Raw genomic sequence first — 16104 nt, 5'->3', positions numbered from 1 at the left:
CACACACACACACACACACGCACGCACGCAAAACAGATAAGTAAATGTAATTTTAAAACTTACAAAGAGAGCTTTCAGATATGCATAGAAGTGCACATAAAGCGTTACATTTTAATGGAGATGGATAGATAAACCTGTCACTCAAAGAAAGAACATCACTCCTACATGATGCTGCGTGTTCCTGTCCGCCAACGGCTTCATCTCTTTGGGGATTTTCCTTGTTTTTGTTTTTTGTTTGTTTGTTTTTTGTTTTGTCTTTTAATCAAAGTATGTATATACGGTATATTTACGTATGTGTGTATATATGGCATATTTACATATGTGTGTAAATATGGCATATTTATGTATGTGTGTATATATGGCATATTTACATATGTGTGTATTTACGGTATATTTATGTATGTGCGTATGCACCTGCAGGTATCATAATCCATAAGTCTGAAACTAGCTGCAGAGGAAATATCAGTAATCTCACTCTTGATGTGTAGCAGTTCTCAGGAATAGAGAGACCCAGAGCAACCATCTATGTGACTTTCTTTTGAGAATGACAGTGCCATATCCTTGCCTACCTGCTCCCATTCTTCCTTTGTCCCGAAGCTCTTTGTGATATTAAAAACCAAAGTGTTTGTACCATACATTTGCCAGTAGCAGTAGCTGTCAAGGTTGAGACTTCTCTGGGCTTCCCTCGAGGAGACGTCATATCCATACTGCCTTATGGCCAGTGTTCGAAGGGTGGTGTTGGGGTGCAGTAAAATCAGACTAATGAGCGTTGAGATTCCACAAGCCACAGAAACCCACTCTCTCACCTACTGTGCCTGAGCCTGAGGCAGAAGTAGGCTCAACCGTATCTGAGAAGCAGGTGCTCATCCCTCATCCCTATCTGAGAAACAGGTGTTCATCCCTCATCCCTATCTGAGAAGCAGGTGCTCATCCCTCATCCCTATCTGAGAAACAGGTGCTCATCCCTCATCCCTATCTGAGAAACAGGTGCTCATCCCTCATCCCTATCTGAGAAGCAGGTGCTCATCCCTCATCCCTATTTGAGAAGCATTTACTTATCCCTCATCCCTATCTGAGAAGCAGGTGCTTATCCCTCATCCCTATCTGAGAAGCAAGTGCTCATCCCTCATCCCTATCTGAGAAGCAGGTGCTCATCCCTCATCCCTATCTGAGAAGCAGGTGCTCATCCCTCATCCCTATCCAAGAAGCAGGTGCTCATCCCTCATCCCTATCTGAGAAACAGGTGCTCATCCCTCATCCCTATCTGAGAAGCAGGTGCTCATCCCTCATCCCTATCTGAGAAGCAGGTGCTCATCCCTCATCCCTATCTGAGAAGCAGGTGCTCATCCCTCATCCCTATTTGAGAAGCATTTGCTTATCCCTCATCCCTATCTGAGAAGCAGGTGCTCATCCCATCTCTATCTGAGAAACAGGTGCTCATCCCTCATCCCTATCCGAGAAGCAGGTGCTCATCCCTCATCCCTATCTGAGAAACAGGTGCTCATCCCTCATCCCTATCTCTCTGCTATTTTCCTCCTGACCCACTTGTCTCAGATCAGAGAGATAATGGCTCTGAGAGGGCTCACAAGAACTGAGGGATTGAGTCCAAGAGCATTTTAGGGAGACCTGAGGTATCACAGAGTCAGCTCTGAGCCTCACAGAAGTCAAGAATCAAAGTCAGTCAGCAAAGCCGGGGCCAAATTTACTAATGGAAAAGAAAGGTCAGCCATTTCTCAAGAAGGGCGTACAAGCAATCCCTGTCTCTCCCTTTTCCTCAGGTGTGAGGTCCATGTCTAGCTGATAATGCCCGCTTATAGAAACCGTCTCCGAAAACAAAATTAGCTAATTGGTCATGACTCACATGGCTCAGAAGGACATCCAAACTCACACAAAGTGCACCGGAAACAAAAATAGAAAGACACCACTAAGGACACAGGGCCCCAGGCTGCCTGGCTGCAAGGAGCAGGCTCTCTCAGGACAAGAGCTTGGGTTTACACACCATTGTTCTTCTCCTGTTCCTTTTGGAGGCCACACTGAGTAAGGCACTGGCTCTGATCTGCCTGGCCAGGGAATGTGCCCACATTTCTTCAGATCACCCCCAAAAGCAGACCATCTCTCCCGATGAGGACAGTGGGGTACAGAGATGCCCACTGCCTCTCCCAAAGCAGCCGGCAGGCATAGGGTTTGAATGAGGCGTGGTCCTGAGCCTTGTTCTTTCTGTCTTCATGAGGGCGGCCATGCAGCAAAGGGCTCCGAAGAGCTCACACTTTGTCTCCAGGGACGCGTTCTACCAAAGAACTGCCACCCACTTTCCACCATGAAGGGAAGGGTAGCTGGTGGCGATACTAAAGGAGCCAGCCACATCTGACCTTGACTGTGACCTCCCTGCTGTTCTTACAGGGATGGAGGCAACAGCGGCCAGCACCTCCCTGCCCGACCCTGGTGACTTTGACCGGAATGTGCCCCGGATCTGTGGAGTGTGTGGAGACCGGGCCACGGGCTTCCACTTCAATGCTATGACCTGTGAAGGCTGCAAAGGTTTCTTCAGGTGAGTCCCCTCTGCAGAGGGAAGGGAAAGAGGGAAGCAGACCTTTTCCTCAAGAGGACCCTATGCTTTCTGAGGAACATAGCGGCTCTCCCAGTTACAGCAAGCAACAGGGTCTTTTCTCTTTGGGTCCTCTCTGTCCCGCTGGTGTCTGGTGTCCTTGCAAGTGAACCTCCCCCATGCTGAGGGCTGCGGCTTCCTCATTTTAAAGCCGGTCATGTCTCTGGGGAAGCCCCAGAATTTAGCTTTTCCGCTTGCCTCTCCATCCCTCTAAACTCTTCCATGAAACGAGAGAGACTCTAGCCTTCAACCTGACCTCTTCATTCTTAGCCTGCTTTACCCCAGTGAACCAGCGAAAGCTTTCCAGTTAGTGTCAGGGGCATCCACCATTCCTGTCAGGTCAGTTGGGGATGGTGTCTCCTCTTTCTTTTCTATTATTTATTCTTCCCTCATATATTACATGCAGACCGCAGTTTCCCCTCCCTCCTCTCCTCTCAACCCCTACTCCCACAACCCCCTTTTCCCTGGTCCACTCCTCCTCTGGTTCCCTTCAGAAAATGGCAGGCCTCCCACAGCTATCAACCAAGCAGGGCATATCAAGTTCCAGTTCTTTCTTCTTATGTGAGCCCAGGGATTGCAGGCACTGACTGTCTGTGGTGAGTACCGGGAAGGTCCAAAGATGGCCTCAGGCAAAGCCAGTGATGGAGGGCTAGAGAAGATGGGAGGATGGAAGGATTTGGGAAGCAGGAAGCTTGAAAACTTAGCATTCAGCTTATATTGGAGAGAGAATGTTCCAGAAGTCACTCCCTGGGAAATAACTTGTGACTGCAGGTGGGTAGACAGAAGAACAGGGCATTGTCAGGAAGGCAAGAACAGATCAGGTTCAGAAGCAGGCAGCAAGCTCAGCCTGGCAGTCTGAGGTGGGAGGAAGAGGTAGGTAAGCTCCCCTGGCTTAGGGAACGAGAGAATCTGCTTCAGGTCCCTGGGGTGGGCCACTCCTCCATCCATCACAGGGGTCTGACTCACCAACCCTTTACTCGGGAGCCAGTGTTCCGTGGCCTGGAGCCATTTTGATCTCTGGGCACTAGGGTTTCTATTGGTGCTAATTACCTATTTGGCCTGGCACGGGCTACCCTCTTGGCTTCCCAGAAAGCTGCTCCCTAGTTAGGGAAACCAGACCAACTGTGCCACTGGCTGTTGTCTCGTAGTCACATCTGTCAGACCTCATGGTAGTATGAAGCCCACACTGCTGGAGGGTAGGTCTTCCAGAGTTCAAGTCCTATGTGCCAGGTGCCACCTGGACTCCATGCTGGCAGGGCAGGTGTGGCAGCCACCTATGGGGAGAGAAGGGAGAGTCTGGGTACACACTGAAACCAACACTGTCATAGAACTGGCATGGTGTTGTCCACACCATCAATGTAATGCCCTCCTCCTCGCTGAATGCCGCTGTTTCAGCTAACCGACTCTACACACGTGCCCGTATCTGAGATTTACTGAGATGATATGCAGAAAAGAACTCTGGAAGGCACAGAATGCAGGGTGACTTATGACTTTTCAGCCACACAAGCCAATGCTAATCTCCCTTGGTGGAATTCTGCCCTGAGAAAAGTTTCTGTAGCCATCTCCCAATACCCTTCCTGGTATGTTTTCTTTCAAGCACTCACCCGCCAAACTTGACTGGACATAAACCTAGGAGCTGCCACATTTGAGACTCACCAGAGGTCATGTTACCAATCTCTAAGGGACTCCAACAGCTCCTGGGGCTGCTTCACTCATTGATGGCACCCTTACTCCCAAGTCACCTCATTCTTCCTCTCTGTCTTTTCCCCTGAGACCCAGCTATGGAAGATGGAACCCTAAGGGGCGATTTGGTGGATCAGGATAGCGAAAGCCCATTTCTCACTAGAGGAGACCTAACTCCGATACGTTTGATTGATGACCCCTGTCATCAGAGATTGCTGTGGCTTTCCTTGAATTACTTTTGGCCTATAAATAAACGTAAACAAATTCATATAGACACAGGTGATGCTCGTTGTGTGTGAGTCCCGTATTTGAAAACGTTCCCAGCTGCCAAAATTTACCAGGATCGATCCTTGCCACACCTGGGCTGTCCTTTATGGATGCTACAGAGCTGAGTCACCTGGCACACTCCCTCTCGGGAAAGGCTGGGCAGGGACACCATGCCGCTTTCTGTTCTAGCTCTCACTCTACACAAACATCTTTGTGTTTTTGTCCTCCCCCCTCCCAGCCCCCACCCCCGCCCCTGTAGACCTGGAGAGCATGCTAGACAAGTGCTCTACCACTGGGCTACCTCTCCCGCCACGGTGTCCTTTTAGCTGTCTACCGACTTAGTGCTGGGTTGTCTGTTTTGGATTTTTTTTTTTATAGTTATTGGTGGTTTTGTTACCTAAAATGGCTGCTAAGTTTAGTAGCGAAGTGTTGTGTACTGTTAAAATTCGAGAAGCCACGGTGCGACTTGTGGAGAAACCACATGCGTTGAGGCAAGTTTCATTCCCTCCGTGCGTGCGATGCACTTTGTTGGAAGCTTACTGCTAGCAAACCAACCTTGTATGTGTCTCAACAAGAAGACTTTAGTCAGAAAACATATACGAATCCAGATGACAAAAAATGTTATAACCCGAGGGTCACAGGTGACAGTGCAGCATTCAGGACTCCAGGGTTTTCAGTGGCTTCAGAGACAGATCACCGCTCCTGTGGTAACAAGAATTGGCCATATTCTTCCTCCCCTCACCCAGTTCACATAGTTGCCCGAATACTCCATAGACTTATATCCGCCTATTCGTCAAAAGGCATCTGGTGCCTTCTCTGTTAGACACAGCCTCCTTGGGACCACAGAGGTCCCTGAGACCAAGATACAGTTCTTCAAGAGCTCCCTCTATCCCCTCACGGCAGCTATGGGGAGGATTTTGCCCTGGGCTACTCCCAAGCACAGAGACAGGCTGTCTCCTTCACCCGTTAGTGTTTGGTTTGGGTTCTAACTACTGAGATACTGGTTATAGTGAGCCCAGGACATCCAAGGCTCAGTCAAGTCCAAGAGTGATTATGAAGCTTGAAGTCTGGGTCATGGTTCAGTTGCTCTGTGGTCAGGAGTTAAGAGTCCAGTGCCGGTCAGTTCCTCCTGTGGACTGTTCCACGTTCTATGCACTTCCCGTTCTTCTGGAGAAAATGAACACCACAGATGATATTTCTGGTATAAACACAAGGCCTGCAAAGTAAACTTGTGGATGCCCAAAGCGTCAAGAAGCAGAGTCCAAGAAGGTCCCAAAAGGTGACTATATAGAGCTACCTCACGAGATAATAACTATAGTGGATAATCTATAATAGGTTGATGTAGATCGATTTCTGGTCATGAATGGCTCTGTCTGAGGGTCTGTTGTTAAAACAAAGGCATAAAAGACAAAGAAGATTGTCCCAAGGACTCTCTGATGAAGAAAGAGATCAAGGTTGATGAGGAAATTTGGGGGGTTGGGGTGGTCCCGGAAGCTAAATTGATAGTTCATTGTCTCCTTTTTGCCTTCCCCCATCCTATTAATATCTGTTGACAGAAACCTTGTAGGCTGGGGGTGTAGCTCAGTGGCAGCGTTTGAGTATCTTGTTTGAGGCCCTAGACTGAACCCTGATCCTGCAATCAAATAAACAAACAAACAAAAGCAATGTGAAGCTGGGCACTGTGAGTTCCAAAATAGGGGGAAAAAATGTGTTTTCTTTCCTTTGCCAGCCCCATTGTCCTCCGTGGCCTTGCTGATTATGGGTCTTCCAGAGCACAGTGGGTGGAAGGCAGGCGGGTGAGAGAGTCCAGGAACACAGGGAGCGTTCTGCTTTCAGGAACATCGCCCGTTCTGTCTGGCTCTTCTAAGAATTCACTGTGAAGGAAGCAGGGAAATGGGGAACTGTTCAGCTGATTCAAACACAAAGTACGTAATGGAAGTCGAGTGGGTAGGAAATATGGCCTTCTGTGGGCACACATCGGTGACTCACTAGGAAGTCTTTGCTACCAAAGAGAACTCTGCCCAGTTCAGCTCTCCCATGCTACAAGGTGTGGATGGTTGTTGACAGACGGCCCCAAGAGTCATGTGCTTAAAGGAAGGAGACCAAAACATGGAGGGGAAGGTCAGTAGGACTGTCAAGAGAGACAGCCACACAGACACAAAGGAGCTTCCATTTCCTTTGGTCGTTGTTTTTGGTATCTTTAGGAATTGAGACCATGGGAATCGGGGTGCTAATCTGAGCTATGCATGAATTCACTCTCATACCCCGGGTATAGGCAAAATAAAGCAGGAGGCTCACATGGCCGCATGCTACCCCTCCACTTCCAACCCACTCAGCCAGGGACTGCCGGTCACCCCCAGTCTTCTTCGCCCCAGAGGCGTCCTTCACATGACCTCTGCTTCTGCTCTTGTGTTGGGAAGGCATGAATTGGATTGTTGCTCTATTTTGGGCCGAGAGGTGATAGATTCATGACGGAGAGCCTAGAGCATAAGAACGGAAGCGTTGGAACCCCACAGATCTTAACTACGTTAAGTTGTCAACCTTACTAACTGCGGGGCATTAAGCAAGCGTGCTTACCTCCACTGTGCCTCCTGGCATTGCTTGTAGAATAAAAATAATGATTATTCTGCCAAAGAACTAAGGGTACTGGGGAGAAATGCCAAGGGTTTGTGAGGAAGACTCTTGGGGATAATAACTGCTAGGGATCTCTTGTGATACCTCACTTTCTGAGCCCCTTTTCTCTTTGTCTTTACTGTGCTGACTTAGATGCGTGTGAAATGGGTTAGCAGGGATCTCTGGCGGGAGTGGAAGGGCGGGCGAGGCTCAGGTAGAAATAATTAAACATCAGATAAAACCTGAAGGCTGAGCCGATGAGCTCTGAGGGAATGTCCCTTCAGTCAGTCTCTGCAGCTGGACTGTGGTCACTGCCAGGGCTGTGGCTCTGGACATCAGGTGAAACAGCCCGCAAGGGAACAATGCTCTGGGCCTCTGCTGTCTGTTGAGTCCTGGGCTGGGCCCCGGAAGAGTGAGCTGGGGGCATGACGTCGGCTTCCAGGGTCTCAGGGTGTCAAGGGCAAGGGTGAAATGGACAGTCTTCAATCTCCTTGACACTCCTGATCTACCCACGGGAGCGATCTCTAGCTTGGTCATTTAAGGGTTCATGCCTTCTGGAATGTAGTGCTATGGTCTTGACCAGTGTTAACCTTCCTGAAAGTTTAGATGAGCATCTGCCGAGACTCTGTCAGTATCGCTGCAAATGGCCACACCACGGAGCATGCTTGCTTTGCTTTGCCCAGCAAAGCTGGGCTGTATTTGACAAAGAGACCTGGTCTACATGTGAGGTGCGCAGTGTATTGTTCTCTCTCTCTCTCTCCCTTCCTCTCTCTCTCCTTTCCCCTCCCTCTCCCCTCCCCTCTCTTTCTCTCTGTCTTTCTTTGTCTCTCTCAGTCTCTGTCTCTGCCCCCTCTCCCTCCCCACTCCCTTCTCTGTCTCTGTCTCTGTCTCTCTTAGTCTCTCTCAGTCTCTGTCTCTGCCCCCTCCCCTTCTCCCTCCCCACTCCCTTCTCTGTCTCTGTCTCTGTCTCTCTTTGTCTCTCTCAGTCTCTGTCTCTGCCCTCTCCCCCTCTCCCTCCCCACTCCCTTCTCTGTCTCTGTCTCTCTGTCTCTCTTTGTCTCTCTCAGTCTCTCTCTCTCTTGTCCTGTGTCTGTGTCTCTGTCTCTCTCTGTCTCTCTGTCTCTCTGTCTCTCTCTCTCTGTCTCTCTCTGTCTCTCTGTCTCTCTGTCTCTCTCTCTCTCTCTCTCTGTCTCTCTCTCTCTCTCTCTCTCTCTCTCTCTCTCTGTTTCTCTCTCTCTCTGTTTCTCTCTCTGTCTCTGTCTCTCTCTGTCTCTCTTTGTCTCTCTCAGTCTCTCTCTCTGCCCCCCTCTCCCTCCCCACTCCCTTCTCTGTCTCTGTCTCTCTCTGTCTCTCTTTGTCTCTCTCAGTCTCTGTCTCTGCCCTCTCCCCCTCTCCCTCCCCACTCCCTTCTCTGTCTCTGTCTCTGTCTCTCTCTGTCTCTCTTAGTCTCTCTCAGTCTCTGTCTCTGCCCCTCCCCTTCTCCCTCCCCCCACTCCCTTCTCTGTCTCTGTCTCTGTCTCTCTCTGTCTCTCTCAGTCTCTGTCTCTGCCCCTCCCCTTCTCCCTCCCCACTCCCTTCTCTGTCTCTGTCTCTCTCTGTCTCTCTGTCTCTTTCTCTCTGTCTCTCTCTCTCTCTGATACACACACACACACACACACACACACACACACACACACACACACACCCCATACTGTGAGGTGAGGTAAACACAGCAGTCAACTTAGGTGATGCGCTCCTGACCTCACACAGTCTCCCCTACCTAGGACTCCGCACAGCTCCTGTACCCTGCCCAGGCACTGGGGTCTCTAAAACTCAGCCACAGTCAGAACCGAGCGGGCCCTTGACACCATGTTGCTGGCAGAAGCCACCCACTTCTCAGCCTGAGGCCCTAGCCCCTGGCACTTTATGTTTTTGTGAACTTCTTGTCTCTCTTACGTTTTGATGAATTGATCTCTGGCACGAGAACTGGTCAGTGTCCTCCCTGACCCCTGGCTTTCTAGAAACTGACTCTATATTTAGCCTGGTTGCGCCACCCCCGGTCCCCTTCCTGAACTAGGCTATAATTGCCTGCCAGCCAGAGAATGACAGGGTTCGGACTCGGGAGCAGCAGAGGCACTGGGGCTCCCGTGGAATGAGAAGGCTCCTGTTTCTCAAAACCAAACTCGCTCATAGGCAATTAGCTTTGCGGGGAGGCGGGGTAGGGTGTGGATCTTTAGGACAAAGCACAGAGCCAGGGCTGGGTGGCCTGAATGCCCTGACTCCTTGTGGGCCGAGACGAGATGACAGCCACATGTCTAAGTGCCCACAGAAGGTGGGAGGACAGAGAATGATGAATTGGTCTCCACGCCAGCAGGGCCTATGACCCAGAAAAACGTCTTTATGGAAGAAGACACACCTAAAAGGCCAGCTCTGGGGGGCTCGCGGGTCGGAGAATGAGGCAGCCAGTGAACTCTCTGTGGCTCCTAGGGCATGAAGCCAAAATGTCATCTTCCACACACCATTCCTTCCCCTGGATCAATATTTAGAATTCGGGAAGAGTCTTAACCATACCTTAAAATAATAATTATAATTGAAAAGCTTTCTAAAGCTTCTTGTGTTTTGAGAATTATGACAACACTCACGGGACAAATGTGCAATTCTGTCACATTCCTTGACTTGCCTGCTATGACGGGCCTTAACCTGAACCTTTCTCTCTGAAGCCGCTCTTGTCACAGCGTTCTACCGCAGCCACAGTCCCTCACTGAGGAGCATAGGCAAGACCCCTGGAGGCAGAGGAGGCACAGACAGGCCTGTGAAGGGCTCTGGATACTCTGCCTGGTGTCTAAGAAGCCCTCTGCACCACCAGGGACTGCTCAAGGCTTTGCCGTGCCGCTTTGAAAGGCACATAGAGGAGTGCGTCTTGGCACCCGTGGTCTGGGAGGGTTCACAGCCAGGACTTTTAGCTAGACACGATGGTGGGCGGAGAAGAGAGCAGCCACATTAAGACCTCAGACAAAATGCCTAGTTGTGAGCAAAAAGGAAATGAGAATTTGCTCTGAATTAGAAACATCTGGTCTTTCCAGGAGGTTTGGAGACTCGTGGGCATTTGTGGGAACAGGTGAGACCTCAAGAACCATGTCGGGAAGGAGAGGAAGGGAGGGCACAAGGCTCATGTCCCAGAATAGAGCAATGTGGCAATTCTGACCTCATCCCTGGGTCACCCTGATGGTTCCCAAGTCACTTTTGTATTCTGCTGTGAAAAGGACTGTCCTTGTAGCAGAGGTATATATGCAAAAGTTGAAAGCTTCTTGTCCCCACAGAGGTGGACAGTAGCATGCCACCCAATGTCCCCACTAGCTTTTACAAGGAGAGACAGGGGGTCTAAACTTAGAGTCTCACCGTCCCTAATAGCCTGGCATCATCCACGTTCATCACAACCCTAGCTCTGTGGTTGCCCCCTTGTGTGAGACAGCTCATCAGTGGAGGGTACTAGAGCCAAAGTCCAAGGCCGATAGAAGGTGCTTCCTTCATTGTGAGCTGTGCTCAAGGACCAGCTGCCTGGGGCTGTTTATTGAGCGCTTTGAGTGTCTAAGCATTGAAGGCAGGCCAAGAAGATAGAGGCTGAACCTCAGATCCCTAAGACTCTCCGATCTGAAGCCTTAATTTCTTACTGAAGATTTTCTTTTATTTTTTTAAGATTTATTTATTATTATATAAGTGCACTGTAGCTGTCTTCAGACACACCAGAAGAGGGCATCAGATCTCATTACAGATGGTTGTGAGCCACCATGTGGTTGCCGGGAATTGAACTCAGGACCTCTGGAAGAGCAGTCAGTGCTCCTAACCACTGAGCCATCTCTCCAGCCCACTAGAGAGTTTCTTAACCTCGGCAACCCCATCTGTGAAGTGAGGTGGTCGTATCCAAGGGTCTGTGACTGTTGTTGGTAGTCACGGGGCCTCCCTCTGGTGTCTTTTCCCCACCCATTGGCCAGTCTGGTTGTCTGAGGGCTGTAGTTGTCTCAACCCCCATATTCCAATGACTGCAAAGTTTGATTGGTAGACCCAGTGCAGAGTGGGCTTGGGGGTCACTGAGGGTGGTCCAAGGGAATAGAAAATGGGCATCTGAGGGTTTGTAGTCAGGTCTCCATAGTTACAGCCGCTGGAGGCTGTTCTTGGGAGTTAGAAGCAAGAAGGCCAGCAACTCAGTGCAAAATTGTGCTGTCCCATCAGGCGGAGCATGAAGCGCAAGGCCCTGTTCACCTGTCCCTTCAATGGAGATTGCCGCATCACCAAGGACAACCGGCGACACTGCCAGGCCTGCCGGCTCAAACGCTGTGTGGACATCGGCATGATGAAGGAGTGTGAGTGTCCGGGGGTCAGGTGGGAGTGGGGTGCACAGCTATGGTCACAAGATGGCTGTGGTTACCTCATTCAGGTTTCTCCACAGAGCCCCAAGGACCCTGGAGCAGGGCAGGGCATGGGCGAGGCAAAGCTGGTGGCAGTGCAGTTTGGAATATGCCAAGGAGTTGTGGGAAAAGAGAGAGCCCATATAATGCAGCAGATGCTGGGAGGGGCTCATCTGGGCCCTGGGACTGGAGCATGGGCACTGTGTCTTCACAGAAAGCCCCTGCATTTCCATGCTTTCTTTGCTGTCGGCATCTGAACTCAGACCCCACACCCTGGCTCCAGGACATAGCATAGCCCATGTCCTGCCAATCCGTGGGCCTGCCGTCACTCTCTGAAGTCCTCGGGTCTGAGAACGTAAGGAAGGAGGATGAGGCCGAAGACCAAGAAGATACACCAGGAGCAGACCAAAGTCAGAGAATAGAGAGAGGATCTTTCATGGGAGCGATAAAACACGCTTGTCCCTGGGAGGCAGAGGCAGAATCACCTTGGCTCTCCTCCGTCACTAAGGCTCCTCCGACCTGATCCCAGCTCCCAGCCAACACTGGCAGCCCCGGAGTTTCCAGACCTTGGTTGCTGCTCATACCACAGCAGCATGCAGGTCTGGACATGTCATTGCTGCTACCTAGTCACTGCCCCACCCCACCCCTTGTGTTTATACTGGAGAGTGAGGCTCGGAGGCCCAAGGCTAGCTAGGTGCTCTCAAACATTCTTAGTGGGATCTGGTCTGGGCCTCGTGCTCAGGTGAATGCACAGAAGTGGCCGACTCTGTAGAGCAGGCTACCCCTTCAGAGAAGGTTCCTTCGTGTCCTGAGGTCCCCACCACCCAAGAATGGCCCTGGGTTCCATTGTTGGACTCACTGGAATGCTGTTGCTTACTCTTGAAGATCCTCTGAGGCCCAGAAAAGACAAACACTGGGACTGAGATCGGAGAGCAAGCCAGTGGTTACCGGGGACTACAGTCCAACTCAGGACCTTTTCTAAAACCCACAAGAGCTCCACAGGCAGTACCCCAGCCCGCAAGTGCCGAACCAAGATACACGATATCTCACGATGCTGCCAGACAGACAGAAGCAGATGGCCTCCTCCAAAGCAGCTCTGGGTCTCATCTAGGTCCTCCATGAAGTCTCACGTGTCCTGTCTTGCCCTCGGTCTGGTGCTCCCAGCAGGGAGCCATAGTTGGAGAGGAGGAGAGGCCAGAGATCCAACTAGAATGGAACCATTTCTCACCCCTCTGGAGAACATGTGTCCCCCAAGAGATACAATTCCTGCCTTGGATCTAAACTGTGTCCAGCTTCTAAGTCTGGGCTTGAAGTCCCTGGCTTAGAACCCTCCAGAACCGACCCTTGCACTGGCTTTTGTCCCTCGAGACTTTGCCTCTCCTCTCAGAAACGATCACTCTTTCCAAACACTGGGAAGGGGACTATATACCCAGTCTCTCTCTCTCCTCTAGCCAGCCCTTGGAAGGGAAATGTGGGAAGTGGAGGAGCAAAGACAGGTGGCAGGAACCAATGTTTATTGACAACCTGCTATGTGCCAAATATTGCAAAGAGAACACAGATTTTCTTAAATTCTCATAGCCCCCAAGCATGTGAATATTACTTTTTTTAGCAGCTAAGAAAGTCAAGAGGATTAACCTGTTATGCCTCTGGGCTAGCATGATTACTGGGCTAGTATCTATTCTGCCCTAGGTCTGGCCTGTGGGCTCCTTCCTTAGGAAGCCCCTTAGGTACTCCCAGCAAGTCAGAGCTCTGCCTGCCGCCCCAAGGACCAGACTTAAGCGTTGTCCCTCTGAAGATTCCTTCCTCTGTCTTCAAGTCCTAGATGGTTTCATGCCCTTAGAATCCAAGACCCTTTGTATTTGAAGTATGTTTCTTACTCTTGGACATAGGAGGTACTCAGTCAATGTGTTCAATGATTGAATATCACCTCTCACCATGCTTCTGTCTCCAGAACCCCATCCGTCTGTCTATAGACCAGCAAGCTTAGCCTAGATCTGATACGGTCTGTGTCATTCATTTGGGAAGAAAGTGTCACGTCCCCTCCTCTGGCGTTTTGAGGTCACCGGTGACATCACGGTTAAAACTGTTCTGTGTTTGCAGATCTTGGCTTCCCCAACTTGAGCCTGGGCTTCATTGGCTAGGGAACATATTTTACCTGCAAATAACTGTACAAGACTATGTCATGTCCCCCAAGGGATCTGCAAGGAGAGGAGACAGCAGCACGCACTGACGGTTCGATAGCACTCATTTACAGAGTTCACTAGACCTCTGTTGCTAGGTTTCTGGCTTCACTTCAAAAGCACCTCCTCCAACCAGCCACAGGAACATCTGAGCGTCAACTCACCAAGAAAATCGTTTTCAAAATGCCTAAGAGGCTAATAGGCCCTCAAAGTAAAATATTTCACAAACGGACAACATCGTAGGTGAATGGCGTGTGGTTGTCCCAAGTCAGTGTTGCCTTGTGGCGTCCCTGGACAGGAACCAGAGAGTCTCAGGTTTCACCGCCCGTCACGGGCGGTGCGTGGCCACTAGTCAATGCAAGGAGTGGGAAGACAGATTGTAAAGATTAACTTCGATCTTGTTTATTTGTTTGTTTAAGCTGGGGCATGTCACAGCACACATGAGGAGGTCAGAGGACAGCTAGGGGGAGTCAATTCCCTCCTTCCACAATGTGGGTCCCAAGTACTGAGCCCAGGTCATCAGACTTGGCAAGCCACCCTGGTCCTTCACCCTGAGGCGTGCTGCTTGCCTCTGAAGGTTAACTCCCGTCGTCTTTGCCTTCTTCCTGTAAGCCAGTGACAGTCTTTGTCCCTTTGTTCATACTCTTTAGCTTCACCTGGGACACTTTGTGTCAGGACTCCAAGTCTGAGAAGCAGAATTCCCCTGAGCTGTTCAGCTGGGTTCGGTTGGAGGCAGACGGACTGTGGGCATCACCATTCATTCCAGAACCAGACTGCCCAGGTCTGAACCCTGGCTCTCCCATCGTTAGCTGTGTTACCCTGAGCACACCACATACCTCTCTGGGCCTCTGCTTCCTCTTCTTCAAAGAAGGGATACGGGTGATGCTTACCTAAAGGATGGTTATATGTGACTCCCAGGACAGCTCGAGATACAGAGCAAGACTCTGTCTCAAAAGAAAAAGACACATGGGGTGGGAGGGACGGCTCAGTGGCTAGAGCATTGGCTGTTCTTCCAGAGGACAAGTTCAATTCTCAGCACCCACATGGCAGGACTGCCTGTAACTACAGCTCCAGGGGATCTGATGCCCTCTTCTGGCCTCTGCAGGCATCGGACATGAATGTGATGCACAATGCAGGAAAATCACTCCTAAAATTTAAATAGTAATAATGATAATAATAATAATAATAATAATAATAATAATAACTTTAAAAAGAAAAGAAGCCATACTTCTAAAAGCAAGCACTGATAAACAGAAACAATAGCAGAGATGTCAACAGAAGCCCATGTCAAGTCACACAAAGACCACAGAGCATACAATTCCGGGGTCGTCCCTGCGTCTGCAGAGTCTGAAGCGTCATCTGAGAAAAGTTTTTGGTTACTCAGGTGGCCCCGCACGGGTCAGTCTGTCTTGGGAACATTTTGATGAGGAGTGTTTACAGTGACGAGGTCGGCTTTCGTGGGTTATTCCGTGAACCTGCGTGCTATGGGTGCCGTTCCTGACACTTTGGAGTCCAGTCAATCGGGTGCAGTCCTCTCCGGCCTTCTCTGTGCTGTGAAAATGTCTTCCAGAGCCTATCACAAGGGCACACACACTCTGTCGGTGTCAGACTACTTGGCAAGCTCCGGGGCAGACATCCCTGGCGAAGCTCTGTAACGGGAGACGTGTAAAGAATCGTAAGTCATAACTGCTGCTCCTAGCATCCCAGGCTCTAGAAAAGAAAGCCTTGGGCTTCCTGTTTCTCTGTCGGCGTTCATTAAAACCTGTACTAGCTATGAGTCTTCGAGAGTGGGAGACGTAGGTACCTGTGAGTGTGGAAAAACACTGATCACGCGGGAGTAGGCGAGCACACAGCCCCTCGGGGAAATCAAGAAAGGCTTCCTGGATAAGGGGGCAAAAAGCTGGCCACTAAAGAAAGACTAGAATATGCATAGCTGCTGGGCAGAGAAGACCGGGGGACAGGCATCCAGAACAAGTGTGAACAGGTCGTGTTTACAGCTCAGCCACGCCAACGTGCCTAAAACAGAAGCTGTGTCCAAGGATGCAGTTGGACTGAGTTAGGAAGACGTTGGAGCATGGAAGGCTTTGACTTCGATTTGATCCCGGCGAACAGGGAAGATGCAGAAGGTTCTAGGGAGAATAACATCACAGGATCCTGGAAGGGCTACCGAAATCAGTCAGGCTCACCGACATGCCTGTGGACGCCCACAGCGGGACAGCAAGCCTCCTGAGCACCTGTCTCTTTCTCTGCCCGCCGTATACAGGGGCAGGAGAGACCAGACACCTAACTGTGGTTCCACCGGCCATGACCTCCAGCCCTTTCTTTCCTAGGGATGCTCCTGGCCTCCTAGCTCCTTCCCCCAACCCTGCCT

The 16104-nt window shown here is 50.5% G+C and overlaps 1 protein-coding gene across 1 annotated transcript in view; it reads left to right on the top strand.

The window, feature by feature from the left end:
* Window positions 1-16104, top strand: part of Vdr (vitamin D receptor) — a 50378-nt gene that overhangs the window by 19875 nt on the left and 14399 nt on the right. The window contains 2 exon segments of the mRNA XM_032885736.1: window positions 2401-2548; window positions 11378-11508. Of these exon segments, the coding sequence (XP_032741627.1) occupies window positions 2401-2548; window positions 11378-11508 (279 nt within the window).

Source organism: Rattus rattus, chromosome 1 (genome assembly GCF_011064425.1).
Source record: "Rattus rattus isolate New Zealand chromosome 1, Rrattus_CSIRO_v1, whole genome shotgun sequence".
In the NCBI taxonomy this organism is placed as follows: Eukaryota; Metazoa; Chordata; class Mammalia; order Rodentia; family Muridae; genus Rattus; species Rattus rattus.
The sequence above is the reverse complement of the archived record's forward strand: the minus strand, read 5'-3'. Positions and strand labels throughout refer to the sequence as shown.